The sequence below is a fragment of the Hemiscyllium ocellatum genome, chromosome 42 (assembly GCF_020745735.1).
Source record: "Hemiscyllium ocellatum isolate sHemOce1 chromosome 42, sHemOce1.pat.X.cur, whole genome shotgun sequence".
NCBI lineage: Eukaryota > Metazoa > Chordata > Chondrichthyes > Orectolobiformes > Hemiscylliidae > Hemiscyllium > Hemiscyllium ocellatum.
In genome coordinates, this window is record NC_083442.1 from 31,581,143 (window position 1) to 31,604,544 (window position 23,402).

The window sequence follows — 23,402 nt, forward strand, 5'->3', positions numbered from 1 at the left end:
CCATTTGTACAGTTTCTGGCAGACTGTTTCTGAACAGCACCTGTGGCTGCTCCCTGGGAGTTCAGCTGCTTTGTAAAAGTCTCTGACTGTCGCTTCCCCATGGCTGTGTACCGTCTGAGTCCACATCCTTGCAGGGTTGGGTTGCTCGTCAGTCTTCAGTTTGAAACTCACTGTCGTTGTGGGGTTTCAGCTCCGAAGAGAGACAGGTTTGGCAGAGGTTGCGTTTCCTTGGGCAGAGGCACTTGGTAGAAGGGGTGATCCTGACTGACACCTGCAGAATTATGTGGAGCACAGATATGAGTAAGTATTTATCCCTTAGAGGAAAGATCTATAACCAGGGGCCATAAATTTGATGTAAAGAGAGAGGTTTTAAAGAATCTTTTTTTTCACTCAGAGGAATCTGGCACTCACTGTCTGGAAGGGTGGTCAAGAATGGAACCATCACATCTAAAGAAGTATTTAGATGTTCACTTAAAGCAACATAACGCCCAAGATAATTGGTCAAGTGTTAGGAAATGGGATTAGAGTAGACAGGCCCTTCATGCTCAGTGTAGACATGATGGGCCAAAGGGCCTCATTCTATGCTGTAAACTCTCAGACTGTTCCCAAAACTCTCTCTGCCACACATCGTGGGTCTGCTTCTCCCTATCTCTGTGACCATCTCCAGCTCACTACAGTCTTTCTCCAACTCATTTCCCTCACCTGCCGTTAATTTTAAGCACAGCACGTATTTCTCTTCAATCATACCATCCCAGAAGCAGGTCTAGTGAACCCTTGTCACACTCCCCCTGTGGCAATAATATCTTTTGAATGAAGGGGGTCACAGGTGTGGGCTAACCAAGTTCTTACACTTAAATCCTTTTGCAATAAAGACTAACATTCCATTAGCCTTCCTAATAGCTTACTGCGTGTGCTTGTTATTCATCAGTGAGTCATAGACAAGGAAACCAAGGTCCCTTTGTACATCTACACTTCCCGATCTCTCACTGTTTCAGAAAGAGTGTGCACATTTGTTCCTCTTACGAAAGTGGACAACATCACAGTTTTCACTCAGGGTGGGGGATCCTGTGTAGAATTATTGTTTAATACTTTCTGCCTCAGGGTTAAAGAGGGTCAGTGTCATAATGTACTTGGCATAGATTAGTGAACATACCAAAATACTAGAGAGATAGTGTGTGTGAAAGAGATGGAGAGGTTGGGAGTGATGCGGGAGTGTTCTTTCTCGATCAATGTATGTATCTTTCAGCATGTGGCAGTTACTTTGTGCATATGTGTATTTGTAAGTGTGTGTCTTATCTGTGCGCATTTGTATGTCTGTGTGAATGTGAGAGTTGGAGTGATAGGGATGTGCCTTCCTATATATGTGTGTGTGTTTCTTTGTGTGTCTGTTTGTGGATGTGTCTGCTCGTGTATGTGCTTATCAACATTTATGAGTGTGTCTCTTTCTCTGCAAGTGCAAATGCGTCTGTGTGAGAGAGAGAAAGATTTCATGCTGTGTGTGGGCACCTATCTGTATGTATGAGTCTGTCTGTATCTTGTATCTGTCTGTGTCTAAGTATCTGTGTGTATGTGAGTGTATGTCTGTTTATGTCTGTATGTTTGTATGTGTCTGTGTGTGTGTGTCTGTGTCCCTGTCTGTCTGTATATGTGAGTGTCTGTATGTGTGTGTGTCTCTGTTTGTGTGTGTGTGTGTGTCTGTCTCTGTCTGTATATGTGTGTGTGTGTATGTGTCTATGTCTGATTGTTGTCGTGTGTGTGTGTGTGTGTGTCTGGGTCTGGGTCTCTGTCTGCTGCATGTGTGTCTCTGTACCTGTATGTGTTTCCCTGTATGAGTGTGTGTCTGTGGGTTTGAGTGTGACTGTGTCTGTCAGCTTCCTGTACTTTGATTTCCTGGAGGGAGGAAACAGTATTGAGCCTCCTTGCTGTCTTTTGTTAAAAACAGGGACAGGTTTAATCCTGCAGCAAGAAGTTTATGCATATAAAACACAGTCAATTAGAGGATAATAAACTGAACCAAAATAAGGCACAGATTACTGATCCCACCAGCTCTCTTTATTCTTCAAAGCATGTCGGGAGTCAATAAAAAAAACAAGCTACCTAATGTAAGCAGAGACATTCAGCGACCTTCAATAAAAATAAAGGTTCTATCCAAGGGACCAGGAAGCAAGATAACACAAACAGAACATTGTCTCCAGGGAACTCCAAGCCCTGTCTGCAGGCACAGCATCAGAAAGAAAACAGGTTTTTTCTGTCTCCCCAGAGCTCCCCAGTTATGGGTCTTTCTGAAAAACGTGCATTAGCCAAGTGTTTGAGACATATCTGAACCCTGTTTGCTCACAGTGAACTCCTTGCTAAGCCAACGACTGTTCTTCTGCACTCAGCCCCTTTCTTGTGCATGGTAAGATCTCACAGCAGCCATGACAGTCATTATACCTCTTCTGGAGAACTGTGTCCAGTTCTGGTCGCCCTGTTATGGGAAGGATATTATCAAGTTGGGGAAGGGCTCAGAAGAGATTTACCGGGATGTTGCTGGGAATGGAGGGTTTCACTTCTGAGGAGAGGCTGAGACTTTTTTTCACTGGACCATAGGAGGTTGAGGGATGATATTACAAAGGTTTATAAAACCATGAAGGGTACAGATAAAGTGGATGGCAAGTGTCTTTTCCCTAGGGTGGGGGATTTCAAGACTGAGGGGCATATTTTTAAAGTGAGAGGAGAGAGATTTTAAAAAAAGACATGAGGGGCAATTCTTTTAACACAGAGGGTGGTTTGTTTGTGGGATGAACTGCAAGAAGAAGAGGTGGATGCAGGTCAGTTACAACGTTTAAAAGACATTTGGGTAAGTACATGAACAGATATGGGCTAAGAGCAGGCAGGTGGGACTAGTTTAGTTTGGGATTATGGTCAGTATATATTGGTTGGACCGATGGGTCTGTTTCCGTGCTGTATGACTCTATGGCCAGTTTATATCCATTCCTTTGTGGCCTCGGACAAGACGTAATGAAGTGAAAGGAGGTCCAGCCCACTGCCTTGAGGAAACATCTGACAAATGAACTCGCTGTCAGGCACTCGGCCAGCCTTTCCTTGGGCTCAACGAGTGGAAACCTCACTCACCGAGAGCAACTGGGCAATCCGGGATTAATGCTCTGGGGACAGGGGGTGCAGGCATTTACATTCAACTAATTAATCAATTGCCGAGACAGAAATCTGGAATCGAAAGCTCGTCTCAGTAACTGCGAAACTATCGTCCAATGTTGTAAAAACCCATCTGGTTCACTCTTCAGGGAAAGGAAGCTGCTAACCTTATCCGCTCTGGTCTCAGCGTGACTTCAGACCCACAGCAATGTGGCTGAATGGGACCAGCTGGTACAGACACGATGGGTCGAATGGCCTTCTTCTGTACTGTATGACTCTGAACTGCCATATGGAATATCCGAACAATCCACTCTTCTCAAGAGCAATTAGGGATGGACAACAGGGGTCAGCCTTGGCAGTGACATCCATGTTTCACCAAATAAAGAAAGAAAGATTTGTTGCTCTTGTCCTTTTCCCTGGTGGGGATCCACAGGCCCTGCTTGTGGGATGTAAAAACACCAGGGCATCGAACAAGAACAGGCTCTTTGTCTTCAAGCAGATGCAGTTTTTACACGATAACAATCAGCTGCAGTTACGTTGTTACTGAGACAATGAAGGAGACCTCACTATTTGAGATTTAAATCTATTTCCCCATTGACCATGTCAATGTGATATCATCATATTGGAGACTGCTTAATGGATTCCACCGCATTAACCCTTTAGGACCCCTTTATACAACAACACACTGACACAGGCATTCAAGCTTCAACACTGCATGTTAGCACACTGACATGCTCGCACAATAACACAGGCGCACAGAATAACACATACACACACACTGACACCCACACACTGACACGTACACACACACTGACATGTACACACACACTGACACATACACACACACACACACACTGACACCCACACACTGACATATACACACACACTGACACGTGCACACATACAGACACCCCCACACAGACACGTGCACACACACTGACACCCACACACTGATGTGTGCACACATACAGACACCCACACACAGACATGTACACACACTGACATGTGCCCACACACTGACACCCACATACTGATGTGTGCACACACACTGACATGTACACATACACTGACATGTACACACACACTGACACCCACACACTGATGTGTGCACATGACACCCACACATTGGCACACACACTGACACCCACACACTGATGTGTGCACACAAACATCCACACACTGGCACACATACTGACACCCACACATTGATGCATGCACACACATTGACATACACACACGCACACTGACACACTCAGACATTAACATGCACAGACACACAGACACATATGGTAACACCGACACACTAATATACAGAGACACACTATAATCACTGTCACAAAGACAGACTCTCCCATGAGCAGATAGATTGACAAAGATACATGCACTGACACACAGGGAGACCCATACACAGACAGAGTCAACAGATATTCTGATGAAGAGTTTCGGCCCAAAATGTAGTCTTTCCTGCCCCTCGGATGCTGTCTGACCTGCTGTGCTTTTTTCCAGCGTCACATCTATTCACTCTGGCTTCCAGTATCTGCAGTCCTTACTGTCTCCATACACAGACAGATACAAGCACACACACAGATACTCGCTCTCCCTCACACGCATGCACGCATCCTTGTCAGACACGCAAGCACACAAATACACATATGTAGTCACACTTACATACACAAGCACACACAGATGCATGGTTGTGTGAGCCGTTGTCAGACACACACAGACATTCTTGCTTTCGGCTTTTGTGAATTGTTTTGCTGATCGCAGCAGCCTGTCAGAACCCTCTTGTCCTGACAATTCCGTATCCTGCAGGGATTGAAATGTCACAGATACCTTCCGGGTATTTTCGGAGAGCCCCGATTCCATGTTCTGTTTATTCAGTGAGATGTGGTGCAGCTGATAGGAATTTCTGGAGTTACTCTGAGCAAAGCAAACTGCCAACATCCTGTTAAAGATGCTGAGCACCTGAATCATTGACCATCATTCCCAGAACTCAAACCTCCTTTAAGGAATCAGCAGCAGACCTTGCTTTTGCCCAACCTGAACTAAAACTCTGAATTACAAAGCCCTCCTGATCATGAGGGACATGAGCTTGCAAAGTAAAGTTGTTGTAAACATTAATAAAGATGCACACCAACTTGAACCCCTGTAGATATTTCTGACTTTGGGCTTCTTCGATGTCAACTGTAGCTCCGTAGATTTGCACATTGGCCCAGTCAGAGGAGCCACAACACACATTCCCTGCCTGATGCTCCCAGTGCAGTACCAGGGGAGTCCCACACTGTCACTGGTGCCACATTTTAAGATAAAACACACAATGTAGGCTGTTTCAAGTGGTTGTCAATAATTCCACAGCTACGCGTTCAAAGGTGATCTGAGGGGTTTTCCACAATGATCCGGTTACTCAACGCTGTTAAAAACACATCAGCTGGCCAGTATTTCATTGCTATCTGTGGGAGTTTGCTGCGTAGATTTGCCTGTTGTGTTTTCTATCATTGCGTGTTGAAACTCCAGTAGGTGCATGTGTGTGTGATCAAGCTGATCCCATCCATAGTTGTGTTCAGGGTTCACAATCAGGTAGTGATTTTCCCTGAGGTTGAGGGAACGTGGGTGAGGGGAATTTGAGCAAAGCCCAAATTTTCTTGGCACTAACATCTGCTGAATATCCTGAGGATTTATTCACTGGATTTGAACATCCCTGATTGCCCGGAGAGCATTTAAGAGTTAGCCACATTGCTGTGGGCCTGGAGTCACGTGTAGGCCAGACTGGGTCAGGAAGGTGGATTTCCTTCCCCAGAGGACATGAGTGAACCAGATGGGTTTTCACGACTATCGTCATTGGTGTCACAGTCACCGTTACACCAACTCTTTACTAGATTCAAATTTCACTATCTGCTCTGATGGGATTCGAACTCCTGTCCCCAGACCAACAACCCGGGGCTTTAGAAAACACGTCCGTCGATGATACCACGACATGACCATGTCCCCTTCAAACCCCCGCCCACCCGCTTGTCTTTGTTGTCCTGCAGTTCCTCTCTTGTCCACTTGTCACAAATGTTCCCAATTCCATCCCAGGGAGCTCACCTCCATTCTCCCCTCCAACACTCCTCCACTCACCCTCCTCCACCCTCCGCTACACTCACCCTCCTCCACCCTCCGCTACACTCACCTCCTCCACTCTCCAACACTCTTCCACTCACCCTCCTCCACCCTCCGCTACACTCACCCTCCTCCACCCTCTACTACACTCACCTCCTCCACTCTCCAACACTGCTCCACTCACCTTCCTCCACCCTCTACTACACTCACCTCCTCCACTCTCCAACACTGCTCCACTCACCTTCCTCCACCCTCTGCTACACTCACCCTCCTCCACCCTCTGCTACACTCACCCTCCACCCTCCAATACTGTTTCACTCACACTCCTCCACCCTCCGCTACACTCACCTCCTCCACCCTCCAACACTGCTCCACTCACCCTCCTCCACCCTCCAACACAGTTTCACTCAGCCTCCTCCACCCTCCAACACAGTTTCACTCAGCCTCCTCCACCCTCCGCTCCACTCACCCTCCTCCCCCTCCAACCCTGTTTCACTCACCCTCCTCCACCCTCCACTCACCCTCCCCCACCCCTCCAACACTGCTCCACTCACCCTCCACCACACTCCGCTCCACTCACCCTCCTCCACACTCCGCTCCACTCACCCTCCTCCACCCTCCAACACTCCTCCACTCACCCTCCTCCACCCTCCAACACAGTTTCACTCAGCCTCCTCCACCCTCCGCTCCACTCAACCTCCTCCACCCTCCAACACTCCACTACACTCACCTCCTCCACCCTCCAACACTCCTCCACTCACCCTCCTCCACCCTCCAACACTGCTCCACTCACCCTGCACTCACCCTCCTCCACCCTCTGCTACACTCACTCACCACCACCATCATCCACCCTCCACTGCACTCACCCTCCTCCACCCTCCAATACTCCTCCACTCACCCTCCTCCACCCTCCAACACTCATCCACTCACCCTCATCCACCCTCCAACACTGCTCCACTCACCCTGCACTCACCCTCCTCCACCCTCTGCTACACTCACTCACCACCACCCTCATCCACCCTCCAACGCTCATCCACTCACCCACCTCCACCCTCCACTCCATTCACCCTCCTCCACCCTCCAACACTGCTCCGCTCACCCTCCTCCACCCTCCAACACTCCTCCACTCACCCTCCTCCACACTCAATTCCACTCACCCTCCTCCATCCTCCACTCCTCTCATCCTCCTCCACCCTCAAACACTGCTCCACTCACTCTCCTCCACCCTCCACTCCTCTCATCCTCCTCCACTCTCCAACACTCCTCCACTCACCCTCGTCCACCCTCCACTCCACTCACCCTCCTCCACCCTCCACTCCACTCATCCTCCTCCACCCTCCAACACTCGTCCACTCACCCTCCTCCACACTCCACTCCACTCACCATCCTCCATTCTCCAACACTGCTCCGCTCGCCCTCCTCCACTCACCCTCCTCCACCCTCCAACACTGCTCCACTCACCCTCCTCCACCCTCCGCTCCACTCTCCCTCCTCCACCCTCCAACACTCCTCCACTCACCTTCCTCCACTCACCCTCCTCCATCCTCCGTGACACTCACCCTCCTCTACCCTCCAACACTGCTCCACTCACCCTCCACCACTGCTCCACTCACTCTCCTCCACCCTCCAACACTCCTCCACTCACCCTCCTCCACCCTCCAACACTGTTCCACTCACCCTCCTCCACCCTCCAACACTGCTCCACTCACCCTGCACTCACCCTCCTCCACCCTCCAACACTGTTCCACTCACCCTCCTCCACTCTCTAACACTCCTCCACTCACCCTCCTCCACCCTCCAACACTGCTCCACTCACCCTGCACTCACCCTCCTCCACCCTCTGCTACACTCACTCACCACCACCCTCATCCACCCTCCGCTGCACTCACCCTCCTCCACCCTCCAATACTCCTCCACTCACCATCCTCCACCCTCCGTTCCACTCACCCTACCCCACCCTCCAACACTGCTCCATTCACCCTCCTCCACCCTCCAAAACTGCTCCACTCACCCTCCTCCACCCTCCACTCCACTCACCCTCCCCACCCTCCACTCCACTCACCCTCCTCCACCCTCCACTCCACTCACCCTCCCCCACCCTCCACTCCATTCACCTTCCTCCACCCTCAAACACTCCTCCACTCACCCTCCTCCACCGTCCACTCACCCTCCTCCACCCTCCAACACTTCTCCACTCACCCTCCTCCACCCTCCGCTCCACTCACCCTCCTCCACCCTCCACTCCACTCACCTTCCTCCACCCTCCAACACTCCTCCACTCACCCTCCTCCACCCTCCACTCACCCTCCTCCACCCTCCAACACTCCTCCACTCACCCTCATCCACCCTCTGCTTCACTCACACTCCTCCACCCTCCAACACTGCTACAATCACCCTCATCCACCATCCAACACTCCTCAACTCACCCTCATCTACCCTCTGCTCCACTCACCCTCGTCCACCCTCCAACACTGCTCCACTTGTCCTCCTCCACCCTCCAACACTTCTCCACTCACCCTCATCTACCCTCTGCTCCACTCACCCTTCTCCACCCTCCAACACTGCTCCACTCGCCCTCCTCCACCCTCCGCTCCACTCGCCCTCCTCCACCCTCCACTCCACTTTCCCTTGTAATGGACCTGACCTCCTCAGAATATTTTTAAGAAATTAACGTGGACCCTAACGTTTTCTTATTTATAAAGGAAAATTTGAAGAGCCATGTTCCAGATGCAATGTTATTGATCAAACTACTCAACAGAAACACAATTTATTTCAACAATGTAGTCAAAATACAAATACAAATAATGAAGAATTTAGAACAACCTAACTCTATTAGAAAACATAATACAATAATAGATACAGTAACTGTTACTAATTAACTGTTCCAATACAGTAATATCCCATTCACACCCCCTTGGCAAAAAAACCAAATTCAGAAAAATAGATTTGTGTCACAGGTAACCCAATGGCAGAAAGAAACACCAGCTTTAAGCCGTAACCGAGAGACTTCAAGCCCACAAGAGCAACAACTTAAAGCTAAGCTTAAAAACTAAAGAAAAACTGGAAAGCCTGGTCTATGAGAGCTGGCCCCACCCAGCCAAGCTGCTTATATTGTTCCAACCTTTAAAAAGTCCAAGGCCTCACAAGCTGTTGCCTCTAGTGGTTTTGGTAGTTTGCATGGCACCTCTGCCTGACCAACTCTCTTTTAAATACAAAGCAGGACAAATAACCTCTTAAAGCCACCTCAGCATCATATCCTCCTTCACCCCCACTCTTTGCCATCTCTCTCCCTGCCTTCAAAAACCTTCTTCACACCATTCCTCCCCAACTTCTGTTTGAAGTGCAAACTCTCTTTGTATAGTTGGCCGTTTTGCATCAGCATCCAGCAGAGAAGACACTTCCCCGGACATTTGGGAGGTTTGTTTTTAGAGTCATAGAGATGTACAGCACGGAAACAGACCCTTCGGTCCAACCAGTCCATGCTGACCAGATATCCCAGCCCAATCTAGACCCACCTGCCAGCACCCGGCCCATATCCCTCCAAACCCTTCCTATTCATATACCCATTTAAATGCCTCTTAAATGTTGCAATTGTACCAGCTTCCACCACTTCCACTGGCAGCTCATTCCATACACGTACCACCCTCTGCATGAAAATGTTGCCCCTTAGGTCTCTTTTATATCTTTTCCCTCTCACTCTAAACCTATGCCCTCTAGTTCTGGACTCCCTGACCCCAGGGAAAAGACTTTGTCTATTTATCCTATCCATGCCCCTCATAATTTTGTAAACCTCTATAAAGTCACCCTTCAGTTTCTGACGCTCCAGGGAAAACAGCCCCAGCCTGTTCAGCCTCTCCCTGTAGCTCAAATCCTCCAACCCTGGCAACATCCTTGTAAATCTTTTCTGAATCCTTTCAAGTTTCGCAACATCTTTCCGATAGGAAGGAGACCAGAATTGCACGCAATATTCCAACAGTGGCCTAACCAATGTCCCGTACAGCCACAACATGACCTCCCAACTCCTGTACTCAATACTCTGACCAATAAAGGAAAGCATACCAAACGCCGCCTTCACTATCCTATCTACCTGGGACTCCACTTTCAAGGAGCTATGAACCTCCACTCCAAGGTCTCTTTGTTCAGCAACACTCCCTAGGACCTTACCATTAAGTGTATAAGTCCTGCTAAGATTTGCTTTCCCAAAATGCAGCACCTCGCATTTATCGGAATTAAACTCCATCTGCCACTTCTCAGCCCAGGCCCATCTGGTCAAGATCCTGTTGTATTGATCCTCTTCTCCAGATCGGCCCGGCCAACAAACTCTGCTCTTAGTTTGCCATTTCACCAGAAAGACGGCTGTGACAGCTCAGGGGTTAGCACAAACTCTCTCGACCTTGGGCTGGAGTGCACTGAAACCAAGGCTGTTGCCTCAGTGGAGTACTGAGGGAGCACTGCACTGTTGGAGGAACTGTCTTTCGAGTGAGATAAGGCCACATCTGCCTGTTGGGTGAATGTAAATGATCAGAGAGGTGTAAGGGTCTTATCATCAGTGTTCTGTCCAACTTCTGCCCTTCAGTTGCAAAGGGACAGATAGGTCTGCTTAGCATTACAACCACAATTTTTAAAAAGGTTGGTGGAATACAGATGGGTTCCAAGATGGCAGGTCTGTCCCCCAAGGTGTATACTCACTGGAGTTTACAGGAATGAGAGGTGACCTTATTGAGAGGAATCAATTACTACCAGAGTTGGATGCAGGGTTGATGTCTCCCCTGGCTAGGGGTGCAAGGTCACAAGTCTCAGGATAGGAGGGAAACCATTTCAGACTGAGATGGGGAGGAATTTCTTCACTCAAAGAATGATGAACCTGGGCAAAGAAAGCAGTGGAGACACCGAATATATTTCAGAAGCAACTGATTTACTAGAGGATAAAGGCGTGAAGGGGTAGGGGAGACAGTAGAAATATGACATTGCGATAAAGAATCTGCCACAACTGCGTTGAATAATGAAGAGGCTGAATGACCTACTGCTGCCCCGTTGCTCTCTGATGCTGATGATCCTCTGCACCACACTGGGATTGTTGGAATTGAATCTCAAATCCAAGAATTCCTCTACACGGTTAGAGTCTGGAATGGGTCTGGAAGCCACAACCTCAGATTCAGGGAGTCACTGACAAGAAACCAAGCAACAGCAGGCAAAACTGATCTTTAAATCATCGCTGCAATTTCCGCAGTGAGTGAATTTCAGAGAAGATAAAGTTTTAATAAGACCAAAGAAAGCTGCAGAATCCTCAACGTGTGTACAGTTTTAAATCTCATAATTCTGAGTACAATCTACACTGAGTGTGAAACCTTGCGAAGGGAGCAGTGAACTGATCCATAATTTATATGGCTGAGAGTAAATTTCAATCTGTTGTGACGTGTATATGTTTCAGCATAAAATGTTACAGTGATCTCTTACGGCACAGAATGAGGCCATCCAGCCCATCATGCCTGTGCTGGTTCTTTGCAATATTTCTCCAGTTTGTCCCATTGCCCACTCCTTTCCTCATTCCTCGCCAATGCTCTACCAATTAGTCCAACTATTAATCCAAATTTGAAAGCTCCTATGGCACCTGCTTCCAGGCAGCATGCCCCACACCACACCAACTCGCCACATTAAAAGGAATCTTTCCCTGCCATCCGTGAACCCAGCCCAGACCATCACGGAAGCCAACCTTCCATCCACTGCCTCCATCTACACTTGTCCCTGCCTCAGGAAGGCAGCCAGCATCATCAAACGCTCCTCCCACCCCGGGTATTATCTTGCACAATCTCTTCCACCAGGCAAAAGGTACAAAAACTTAAACACATGTCCCAACAGGTTCAAGAGAAGCTCCTTCCCTGCTGTTATTGGACTGATGAATGGACCTCTCAAATTCTAAATTTCATGTTGATCTCGCTCTTTGCGCATCTTCTCTGTATCTGTAACATTTATTCCTCGCTCTGTTCTAACACCCTATGACCTTTATGTGGTATGATCTGACTGTACTGCAGACAAATCAAAACTATTCACTGTATCTAGGTACGTGTGACAATAACAAATCAAATCAATAAAAGTTCTTCCGGCAGGGAAATCTGCCGTGCTTACCCGAGCTTTAGCCTGAGCCTCTGGATGTCTAGCCCAATGTCTTTACCACCACATCCCAGACCTTTACCTGTGGGTTGACTCAAGTCACTGTGTGCAGAGTGATTGGAATGGTTAGCTGGTTGTTTGAGACCAGCACAGATGCAATGGGCCGAAGGTCCTTTTTCTATGCTATAGATCTCTATTACTCTTTAGGAGCACTGTCAGGATTTAGCGATTCTCCTTTGAAGGATGTTGTCAGGGTTGGAGGATTTAGGCTATAGGGAGAGGCTGAATACACTGGGGCTGTTATCCCTGGAGGCTGAGGGGTGACCTTATAGAGGTTTATAAAATCATGAGGGGCATGGATAGGATAAATAGACAAGATCTTTTCCCTGGGGTGGGGGAATCCAAACCTAGAGGGCATGTTTAGGCTCAGAGGGGAAAAATTTAAAAGGGACCTAAGTGGCAGCATTTTCACACAGAGGGTGGTGCGTGTATGCAATGAGCTGCCAGAGGAAGTGGTGGAGGCTGGTACAATTACAGCATTTAAAAGGCATCTGGATGGGTATGTGAATAGGAAGGGTGCTGGCAAATGGGACTAAATATGGGCAAGTTGGACCAAAGGGTCTGTTTCCGTGCTGTACGTCTCTATGACTCTATGACTTTAAGTGATATTCACAGGTGCACCTCCTGCTGGGTTTCTGATGCAGTTCTGGTTGCCCTACAGTAGAAGGGGTATTATTAAACTAGAAAATGGGCAGAAAAGATTTCCTAGGATGCTACCTGGACTGGAAGGTTTGAGTTATAAGGAGAGGTTGGATAGGCTGGGATCTTTTTCCCTGGAGTATAGGATACTGAGGGCTGACATTATAGAGGCTTATAAAATCATGAGAGACATTGATCAGGAAGAGAGTCAGTAGCGTTTCCCCATAGTAGGGGATTCTAAAACTAATGAGCATAGGTTTAAGGGGAGAGATACAAAAGTGTCCAGAGGGGCAATTGTTTCGTACAGAAGATGGGTGAGTGTCTGAAACAAGTTGCCAGAGGTAGTGGTGGAGGTGAGTACAGTTTTGAAAATGTGTTGCTAGAAAAGCGCAGCAGGTCAGGCAGCATCCAAGGAGCAGGAGATTCGACGTTTCGGGCATGAGCCCTTCTTCAGGAATCTGAAGTACAGTTTTGTCAATTAAGAAACATTTGAGCAGGAACATGGATGGGATAGGTACAGAGGGATATGGACCAAATGCAGACAAATAGGACTAGTTTAAATTGTGAAAACTGAGCAGCATGGTTGTGTTGGGCTGAAGGGCCTGTTAGTAAAAAATGAGGTCTGCAGATGCTGGAGATCACAGCTGCAAATGTGTTGCTGGTCAAAGCACAGCAGGCCAGGCAGCATCTCAGGAATAGAGAATTCGACGTTTCGAGCATAAGCCCTTCATCAGGAATAATGATGAAGGGCTTATGCTCGAAACGTCGAATTCTCTATTCCTGAGATGCTGCCTGGCCTGCTGTGCTTTGACCAGCAACACATTTGCAGCTGAAGGGCCTGTTTCCATGCTGTAGACCTCAATGATGGCATGATGCCTGACCTTCCTGGATGTTTCTGCGTGCCAGGTGGCATGGGACAGAGATTCACAGGCAGGAGAATGCCAGTAGTTGGCTCCAGTGTAACTAGGTCAGGATGTATGCAGTTGATGGCTGCCCATTGACGATTTCCCAAAAGATCATTGGATTATGACTGGCCCTAACGTCCAACACACCATCACCGGTGGAGACCCAGTCTGCTCTGGGCAGAAAGCAGCAAGAAAGCTTTGCATTTAAATAGCATCTTTAACATCCTCAGTGTGCCCCAAAAGGTTTTTCAGCCAATGTTGTGTTTAGAGTCATAGAATCATACAGCACAGAAACGGACCCTTTGGTCTAACTAGTCCCTGCCGAACATAATCACAATCTAAACCAGTCCCACCTGCCTGCCCCTGGCTCATATCCCTCCAAACCTTTCATATACATGAACTTATCCAAGTGTCTTTTAAATGTTGTAACTGTATCTGCATCCGCCACTTCCTCTGGCAGTTCATTCCACACACAAACCACTCCTTGTGTAAAAAGAATTGTCCCCATGTCTTTTTTACTTCTTTCTCCTCTCAACTTAAAAATATGCCTCCTCGTCTTGAAATTCCTCCCAGCAAAAAGACACCTGCCATTCACCTTATCTCTACCCATTTTTATTTTATAAATTTCTATACGGTCACCCCTCAAACTCCGGTGCTCCATTGAAAAGAGTTCCAGTCTCTCCTCATAACTCAGACTCTCCATTCCTGGCAATATCCTGGTAAATCTCATCTGAACCCTGTCCAGCTTGATAATAACGAGACCAGAACTGGACACAATACTCCAGAACAGTGTTCCTTCTGAAGTGTGGTCACTATTGTGATATCAGTCAATGCACACACAAGATCCCAAAAACAACAATGTCATGGAAACCAGACATAGAACATAGAAAACTATAGCACAGTACAGGCCCTTCGGCCCTCGATGTTGCGCAGACCAAAGCCTACCTAACCTACACTAGCCCAATAACCTCCACATGCTTATCCAATGCCCGCTTGAATGACCATAAAGAGGGAGAGTCCACCACTGCTACTGGCAGGGCATTCCATGAACTCTCAACCCGCTGAGTAAAGAATCTACCCCTAACATCTGTCCTATACCAACCTCCCCTTAATTTAAAGCTGTGTCCCCTAGTAACAGCTGACTCCATACGCGGAAAAAGGTTCTCACTGTCAACCCTATCTAAACCCCTAATCATCTTGTACACCTCTATCAAGTCACCCCTAAACCTTCTTTTCTCCAATGAGAACAGCCCCAAGTGCCTCAGCCTTTCCTCATACGATCTTCCTACCATGCCAGGCAACATCCTGGTAAACCTCCTCTGCACCCGTTCCAGTGCCTCCACATCCTTCCTATAGTATGGCGACCAAAACTGCACACAATACTCCAGATAAGGCTGCACCAGAGTCTTATACAACTGCAACATGACCTCAGGACTCCGGAACTCAATTCCTCTACCAATAAAGCCCAGTACACCATATGCCTTCCTCACAGCACTATTTACCTGGGTGGCAAAATGGGATCTGATGGTAAAAGCAAACATATCTGCAGGTGCTGGAAATCTGAAAAGGAAACAGAAGATGCTGGAGAAACTCAGCAGGTCTGGCAACCCCTGTAGAGACAGAAACAGTTAATATTTTAATACTGACATTTCTCTTTGAAACATTAACTCTGCTTCTCTTTGGCCTGATGCTGCTAGACTTGCTGAGTCTCTCCAGCATTTTCTGTTCTGTTTCGGATTTCCAGCACCCGCAGTGTTTTGCTTTATTTCCATGATATAAACTCATTCAAGTACATAAAAGCCCTCCTTCTGAGACCTTGGCTTAACTGAAGCATATATCAGACGAGACAGCGCACTAAATAAAACACCATGGTGATTAAATTCCAGAATGTGGTGAACTTTATGTTATTTAGACAGGATCTTAAATCAACCTCTGAAAAACACACTGTGTTGCAAACCTTGTTTTATTCTGATGCCCAGGAGTAAGAACATTGTTTGGAATTTTGTTGAAATGAAAAAGGAAGTAATTGACTTCAGTTCCCATCAGAATCAGTTGCTATTATTTTCATTGAAGTGGGGAGTCAAGATCCATCAAGATCCCAGTCAGAAGTGGGATGGTTAAGTTGTGCTTCATTCACTGGGCGTGATAGCTGGGTTTTATAAGGCTGTAGTTTTTCGGGGATGAGATCTTATATGCCAATGGATAGAAACAGAGACCCCAAAAGCAAGTGTAGGCATTTCAGGTTTGCTCTGCCACTCTGTTGCCAGGGTTGTTGGGTTTGAGCTATAGGGAGAGGCTGAATAGGCTGGGCTGTTTTCCCTGGAGCGTCAGAGGCTGAGGGGTGACCTTATAGAGGTTTATAAAATCATGAGGGGCATGGCCTGAAGCCCCTGCTGTCAGTCTGTGTGTGTGGTGTAAAGCGATTATCTGAAGAGGGGACTCACTGAGTTCTCCTCGGTAAACTGTTGGTGCACTGCTCGTGGGATCTTGCTGTGCAGGTGCCCTAATGTAGCAACAATGACAGAACTTTTAAAAGTTAATTGGTTGTCAGGGGAGCTGTCTAAAAATAGATATCGCGTCTCCATTTCCAATTGCGACTCATCCTATTGCATGAACTCGGAACCATGATCTAACTCACCTCTCGACAGTCACAACAGTGGTGCTGCCTTCACCTTGTTCTCTGCCAGTCTGTGAGCCAGTGTTCAAGTGTGCGTGCTGCCTGTTATTTGAAGCTGCCTGGAGTGTCACACCCTGGACTGTCAGTTCCTGGGGAAGGAAGCAGCGTTAGCTGGGGGAGCAGATTAGCTGTATCCGGACATTGCACCGAAGAGTACAGGGTCACCCGTGACTGACAACTTGCAAATGGGAAAGAGACAGAGAAGAGACGAGAAAAAAAACATTATTGGCTTTCCAAATATTAACATAAAACAGGTTTTTACAGGAAGTGGTAATGGTTGTGGAAGCGGCCGCCTCACGCTGGGTACGGTGCAGGTTACTGAGTGGTACTCATGGTGTGACAACAAAGACAGCCTGCATTCGTATAGTGCCTTCAATGCAGTAAAGTAACCCAAGCTACAAAAGTTTGTAACGTAGAGGAGCAGAATTAGGCCATTCAGCCCATCGAGTCTGCCCCACCATTCGATCATGGCTCATCTGTCTCTCACTGACATTTTCCTGCCTTCTCCCCATATCCCTTCAACCCATAGCCAATTAAAAATCCTCCTTAAAGTTAAGTCCTCCTTAACTTTACTCACTGTCCCAGCGTCCACCACAATTTCACACATTCACAACCCTTTGGGAGAACTAGTTTCTCCTCCTGTCTGTTTTAAATTTGTTCCCCATTATCCTAAGACTATGACCTCTCATCCTGGATTCCCCACAAGAGGAAATATCCACTCCACATCTATTTTATCCCCACCTTTGATCATCTTGAATACCTCCACTTGATCTCCCCTCATTCTCCTACCAGAGGAAAGGTCTATCCAACCGGATCTCTATCAACACATCGAGTTAAACCCCATCTACTACCCCCTGCGAAAAAGAACAGGAAATGACATCACCACGGGAAAATGACATCACCACAGGAGATGACATCACCAACTCAAAGAAACTGAAATATATAAATAGAAAGCAGGAATTATCAGCAGTGCTTCACCCAGAGTGCCACTGAAGATGTTACCTAGCAGGATGACGAAACGTCTGGAAACGAACCTTCCAGCTCAGTGAGCAAACCTACATCCAGAACCTCAACCTGAGGGACAAATCTTCTCAAAACATGCTAAGACAGAAGTATAATATTTGCCCTGTGTCTAGATGATAAAAGGGTGTTGTAGTATGTGGAGTCAGTCTTATCTCCATAAATTTGACTTAGGAAGGTTTACTGGTGATTAATTTCAGCGCAACACCAATTTGTAACAGAAGGAGGGCACAGTGCAAGCTGAGACAGAGCGTTAGGACAGTGATGGAATACTGGATCATTCACTTGTGGCCCCAATTCATTTGCTTTCTGCCCAGACAGCAGTGATTGATGGTTACTGCTCACACTGGGTTTGTGCGATGCTGTGGTAATGGCATTGAGCAGTGCTCCTTACTCACAGATTCCCGAGATTCTCCCACATCTGTGTCACACTCGGCAGCTCCGATCTCAGACTGTAATCCGAAGAAGGCAGCTTCCGGCTTCTCCCTGCTATGATCAAAAAGCAGCCTGACTTCCATCCACCTCGTCAGGATCAGAGACTTTGTCCATTGCCCGGTCAGTAAAGCATTAAGATAGCGTCCAGATCTTGACCATCAGCACCCAGTTATCTCCAAGTCTCATCTCCCTGGCAAGTGGCCCTTCACCCTAAGGAGCACACTGGTTACCCCAAACATTTCTTACTTGCTGAGTCTGACCACAATGAGCCTTGCAGGTTTGGGGAGAGGGAGAGAGAGCTGGGCGGTTCTTAAGTCTGTTCTGATGGATTTAGCCGAAATCAGAGCACCAGGGCACAGGAGAATCAGTTTGTGAATTAGGAAAATTAACAAAAATGGAACTTAATCTTTCATGAGGCTCCATGTAGAGGCCAGGGAAGGAGAAAAAGCCCAGCCCACTCTCGGGTTTTCACAATTTGGGATTATACAATCACACTCACACAATCTCCTGCACATTTCCACAGCTTCAGTTTTTAGTGATTTAATTGTTATTCTTAATTTATTGATTCAGTCTAAAGCCGAACAGAAACAGACCTATCCCCACCAGTACTGTACCCCAGTGTTGTGCAGTGACAGACCTGTCCCCACCAGTACTGTACCCCAGCATTACACAGTGACAAACCTGTCTCCACTAGTACTGTACCCCAGTGCTGTACAGTGACAGACCTGTCCCCACCAGTACTGTACCCCGGTGTTGTGCAGTGACAGACCTGTCCCCACCAGTACTGTACCCCAGTGTTGTACAGTGACAGACCTGTCCTCACTAGTACTCTACCCCAGTGTTATACAGTGACAGACCTATCCCCACTAGTACTGTACCCCTGTGTTGTACAGTGACAGACTTGTCCCCACCAGTACTGTACCCCAGTGTTATTCAGTGACAGACCTATCCCCACCAGTACTGTACCCCAGTGTTATACAGTGACATACCAATCCCCACCAGTACTGAACCCCAATGTTATTCAACAACAGACCTGTCCCCACCAGTACTATACCCCAGTGTTATACACTAGCAGACCTGTCCCCACCAGTACTGTACCCCAGTGCTATACAGTGACAGACCTATCCCCACCAGTAGTACTGTACCCCAATGTTATTCAACAACAGACCTGTCCCCAGTGTTATACAGTGACATACCTGTCCCCACCAGTACTGTATCCCAGTGTTATACAGTGACAGACCTGTCCCCACCAGTACTGTACCCCAGTGTTATACAGTGACAGACCTGTCCCCACCACTAGTACTGTGCCCCAGTGTTATACAGTGACATACCTGTCCCCACTAGTACTGTGCCCCAGTGTTATACAGTGACAGACCTGTCCCCGTGTTTAATATTTTGTATTATATTTTGATTGCTCTTTCAGTGACCTAGCTCTGAAGTAATAGCCTGAATGGCTTTCCAGATTGTATTCTGTGATTTTGACTGTAAGTTTTACTTTTCTCCTCCACAGGAGTAACCAGGGGTTCATGCACATGAAACTCACCCGAACCAAAGAGAGTAAATACATCTTGGGTCTGAACAGCCCTCCATTTGACAGTGTGCCCGAGATAATCCACTACTACAGCAGCCGCAAACTGCCCATCAAAGGAGCTGAGCACATGTCCCTGCTGTACCCAGTGGCTATCAGAACGCTATAATGATCGGAGATTGTCTGAACACGTTCCATAGACAGAGCTCACTCCTGTAAAGATCCTTCTGTAGACTAACGCTCACTCACACACGCAGGCAACCCAGCGACGGCGACCTTTGACCTTCAGCCAGTGACACTCCACGTGCATGCTCAGAGTGACCGGAATGACCGGTTTCCGAATTTGGCCGAGGCAAGAGAGCCCTCTGACCAGCACCTGCCTCCGTCCCTTTGTGAAACCACTGATCTGAACCAGGCACTCCCTCCTGCCAATCCACACACTGGGACTGCAGCATGTAGCGAGTTATCAACAGCAACTGAAACTTCTTGGAACTTTGGAATATTGTCAGAATCTTTAACTAATGTATATTTATGAGGAGTCTTTTTTTCCAGTTTATTCTTCAGGGTGGCTTTGGGCTTGGCAAGTCTGTCTCTGATCTAAAGCTCAGCTTGGGTGTGAGGGCAGAAACCACTCCCTGAGACAGGAACTCGACAGACAATCCCCGAGACAGACCACAGGCTGGGACATGGCTAAACTGGTACAATCTCCCAGGGATGAGTGTAACAGTGGTGGACAGAGTTTAACTCTGTGTCTAACCCTGTGCTGATGCTGTCCTCTGAGTGTCTGATGGGGACTAGTGTAGAGGAAGCTTCACTCTGTATCTAACCCCCTTTTGTCCATGTCCTCTGAGTGTCTGATGGTGCGGGTGTAGAGGGAGCTTCACTCTGTATTGAACCCTGTGCTGTCCCTGACCTGGGGTGTTTGATGGGGACAGTGTACAAGGGACTTTATTCTGTATCTAACCCCATGTTGTCCCTGTTGTGGGAGTGTTTGATGGGGGGACAGTGTAGAGGGAACTTTACTCTGTGTCTAACCCCATGTTGTCCCTGTTATGGGAGTCTTTGGCGGGGGACAGTGTAGAGGGAGCTTTACTCTGTATCTAACCCCATGTTGTCCCTGTTATGGGAGTGTTTGGCGGGGGACAGTGTAGAGGGAGCTTTATTCTGTATCTAACCCCATGTTGTCCCTGTTGTGGGAGTGTTTGGTGGGGGACAGTGTAGAGGAAGCTTTACTCTGTATCTAACCCCATGTTGTCCCTGTTTTGGGAGAGTTTGATGTGGGACCGTGTAGAGGAAGTGTTACTCTCTACATGTCCCCTTGCTGTCCCTATCCTGGGTATTATTGATCAGACACTCAGGAACTTAAAGGAAGAAAGTTACCATCTCCAGAAGCTTGAAGACCAGAAGAGAAGAGAAGATACAGGTAGTGAATGGTGACTGTACTGTATTTAACCTTGTCCTTCACAGTTACATTCCTGTTCATCTGCTGTCAAAATAATTGACTAAGATGGAGCCCTCACACATTGAATTGGAGGAGAGATGTGAAGGGTTTGGGATCGAAAACCCAATGTTGAGTTGTGGACAGGGCACAGGTTCAAGTATGGGGGGGAGGAAATTGGTTGAGATAATTCTCAGTGAGGAGATGCCAGCAGCAGCTCATTATGTACCGATGCAGGCGAGTTACTCTAATTGGGGTAAAAAAGGATATCTTGCAAAAACATTTCGATTTAGTGCACCAAAAATCATTTCTATATTACCCAACTCCTGCGGTGTTTTGGAAAAGTACAAGTTGCCCTTCTCCTTTTCTGGTTTATAAGCTGCTTATACAATTAATTTCCTGTCCAGAAGATCCTTTCCAAGTTGAATAGTATTTGCACTCCAGAAACTGGCCGTTCTGCCCATCTGGTCAATGCTAGTGTTTATACTCTGGACAATCCTACTCCCTCCTTATATCCTCAAACCCCATTAACATATCTTTCTATAATCCATTCTCTCTCATGCATTTATCCTGTATCCCCTTAAATCCATTGACACCACTCACCTCAATTACACCCTGGTGGTAATGAGCTCCACATTCTCACCACTCTCCAGTGGTTTTTCCTGGATTCCCAATTAAGCAGTGACTATCTTAAATATATGGACCTTGGTTTTGACTTCCCTACAAATGGAAACATCTTCTCTATGTCAGCTCTATCAAACCTTTTCTTCATTTTCAACACTCCATTATTTTGTTTCGTCAGGAAAGGATTTTCAGCCCATATGATGTTACCTGATCAGTTCAGGGTCAGCCAACACAAGAGTGTGAGGGTGTGAGAGATAAAATCTTTGAGGTAAAAACCCTACAACAGATGGCTTTTAGTTTAGATCTCAAATTTAAAGATAAGGTCACGTCGTGGTTATGTTAGTTGGCTTGTGAAACAGAGAATTGGGGTTTTAATCTGCTGAAGGAGACTTTTGGATTAGATTATCTATAGTATGAACACAGGCCCTTCAGCCCAACAAGTCCACACTGACCCTCCAAAGACTAACCTACCCAGACTCATTCCCTTACCCTATATTTACCCCTGACTAATGCACCTAACACTAAGGACAATTTAGCATGCCCAATTCATCTAACCTGCACATCTTTGGACTGTGGGGGGAAATTGGAGCACCCGGAGGAAACCCACACAGACACGGGGAGAATGTGCGAATGCCACACAGACAGTCACTGGAGGCTGGAATCGAACCATGGTGCTGTGAGGCAGCAGTGCTGACCACTGAGCCACCGTGCTGCCCAAATTTTAGAATTTTGTCTTAAAACATTAGTGTTGATGAGGTGATGCTGAAGTGATTCGATTGCAAAAAAAAACCCCATCTGGGTTCTCTGACGTCCTTTGATGAAGGAGATCTGCTGTCCTGACCAAGTCTGGGCATGTATACAGCTCTGGACCCACCCTGGTGTGGTTGATTATTAACTGCACTGTGAAGTGAGTCAGCAAGACCCTCAGTTTTTATTAACTTGTTATTGGGAACTAGTGTACAGCAATCATCATAACTTCACCCAGTTTTGTGAAATATAAACACGAAGAACTTCTCATCAACCAATCAGCTTCCCAGTGAGATGTTTCAGTCCAAACTCTATTTTGACCCGGTTGCTTGTTGGATGATGCTGTGTAATAATGGACAGCGAGCTCCCACACTGGGGCTCCCACATCTGAAGACTGAACCTTTGGGTGCCAGAAGGTTCCATAATGCCGTGTTTGCGTAAACGTCAGCGCTTTCTCAAGACGAAAAGAAGAAAGCGAGGGAAAAGTGAGAGGGTGCAACTTGTCGTCAGATTTCAAACTCTAGGAGTTAAAAACTTAATGCTGCTTGAAGCTTATAAAATGGTGCCACTTGTTTTGGAAGGACATGAGAATGATTCCTTCGAATGGTGGACGACACTGTGGAGTCTCTTTTGGTACACTTTATTTATTAAAGAGAGAAACTAATCTGCGGGAAATGTGGTTTCTGAAATGATGCATCTATGAAAATAAAATGTTCAATGCTTGTTTCATATGAACTTGTCTTTGGTTCAGGGACATTTTAGCAAGGACCTGACTAACAGAGTCAGTGGTTTCATATCACAGGGTCTGATCCCAAATCATGTCCATTCCAAGGCCAGCTCTGTGACCCTCTCCCAGAAGTGGTCACTCTCAAGAGTGGCCTTCTCTCAGGAATGGTTATTTCTGGGAATGCTCACACTCCAAATGGCCATCAACTTGGGAAGGGCCCTCATTGGGAATGGGGTCACTCTCCAGATTTGTCACTG

General features: G+C 47.2%; 1 protein-coding gene across 2 annotated transcripts in view; it reads left to right on the top strand.

Annotated features, from left to right (window-relative positions):
* LOC132834753 (SH2 domain-containing adapter protein F-like) overlaps positions 1-23,107 on the top strand; it is a 196,721-nt gene extending 173,614 nt beyond the window's left edge. For both annotated transcript variants that reach the window (XM_060853733.1, XM_060853734.1), the window contains exon 6: positions 19,592-23,107. In XM_060853733.1, coding sequence (XP_060709716.1) covers positions 19,592-19,778 — 187 coding nt within the window. In that variant the 3' untranslated portion in view covers positions 19,779-23,107. The remainder of the gene's footprint in view (positions 1-19,591) is intronic.
* The last annotated feature ends 295 nt before the right edge of the window (positions 23,108-23,402 follow it).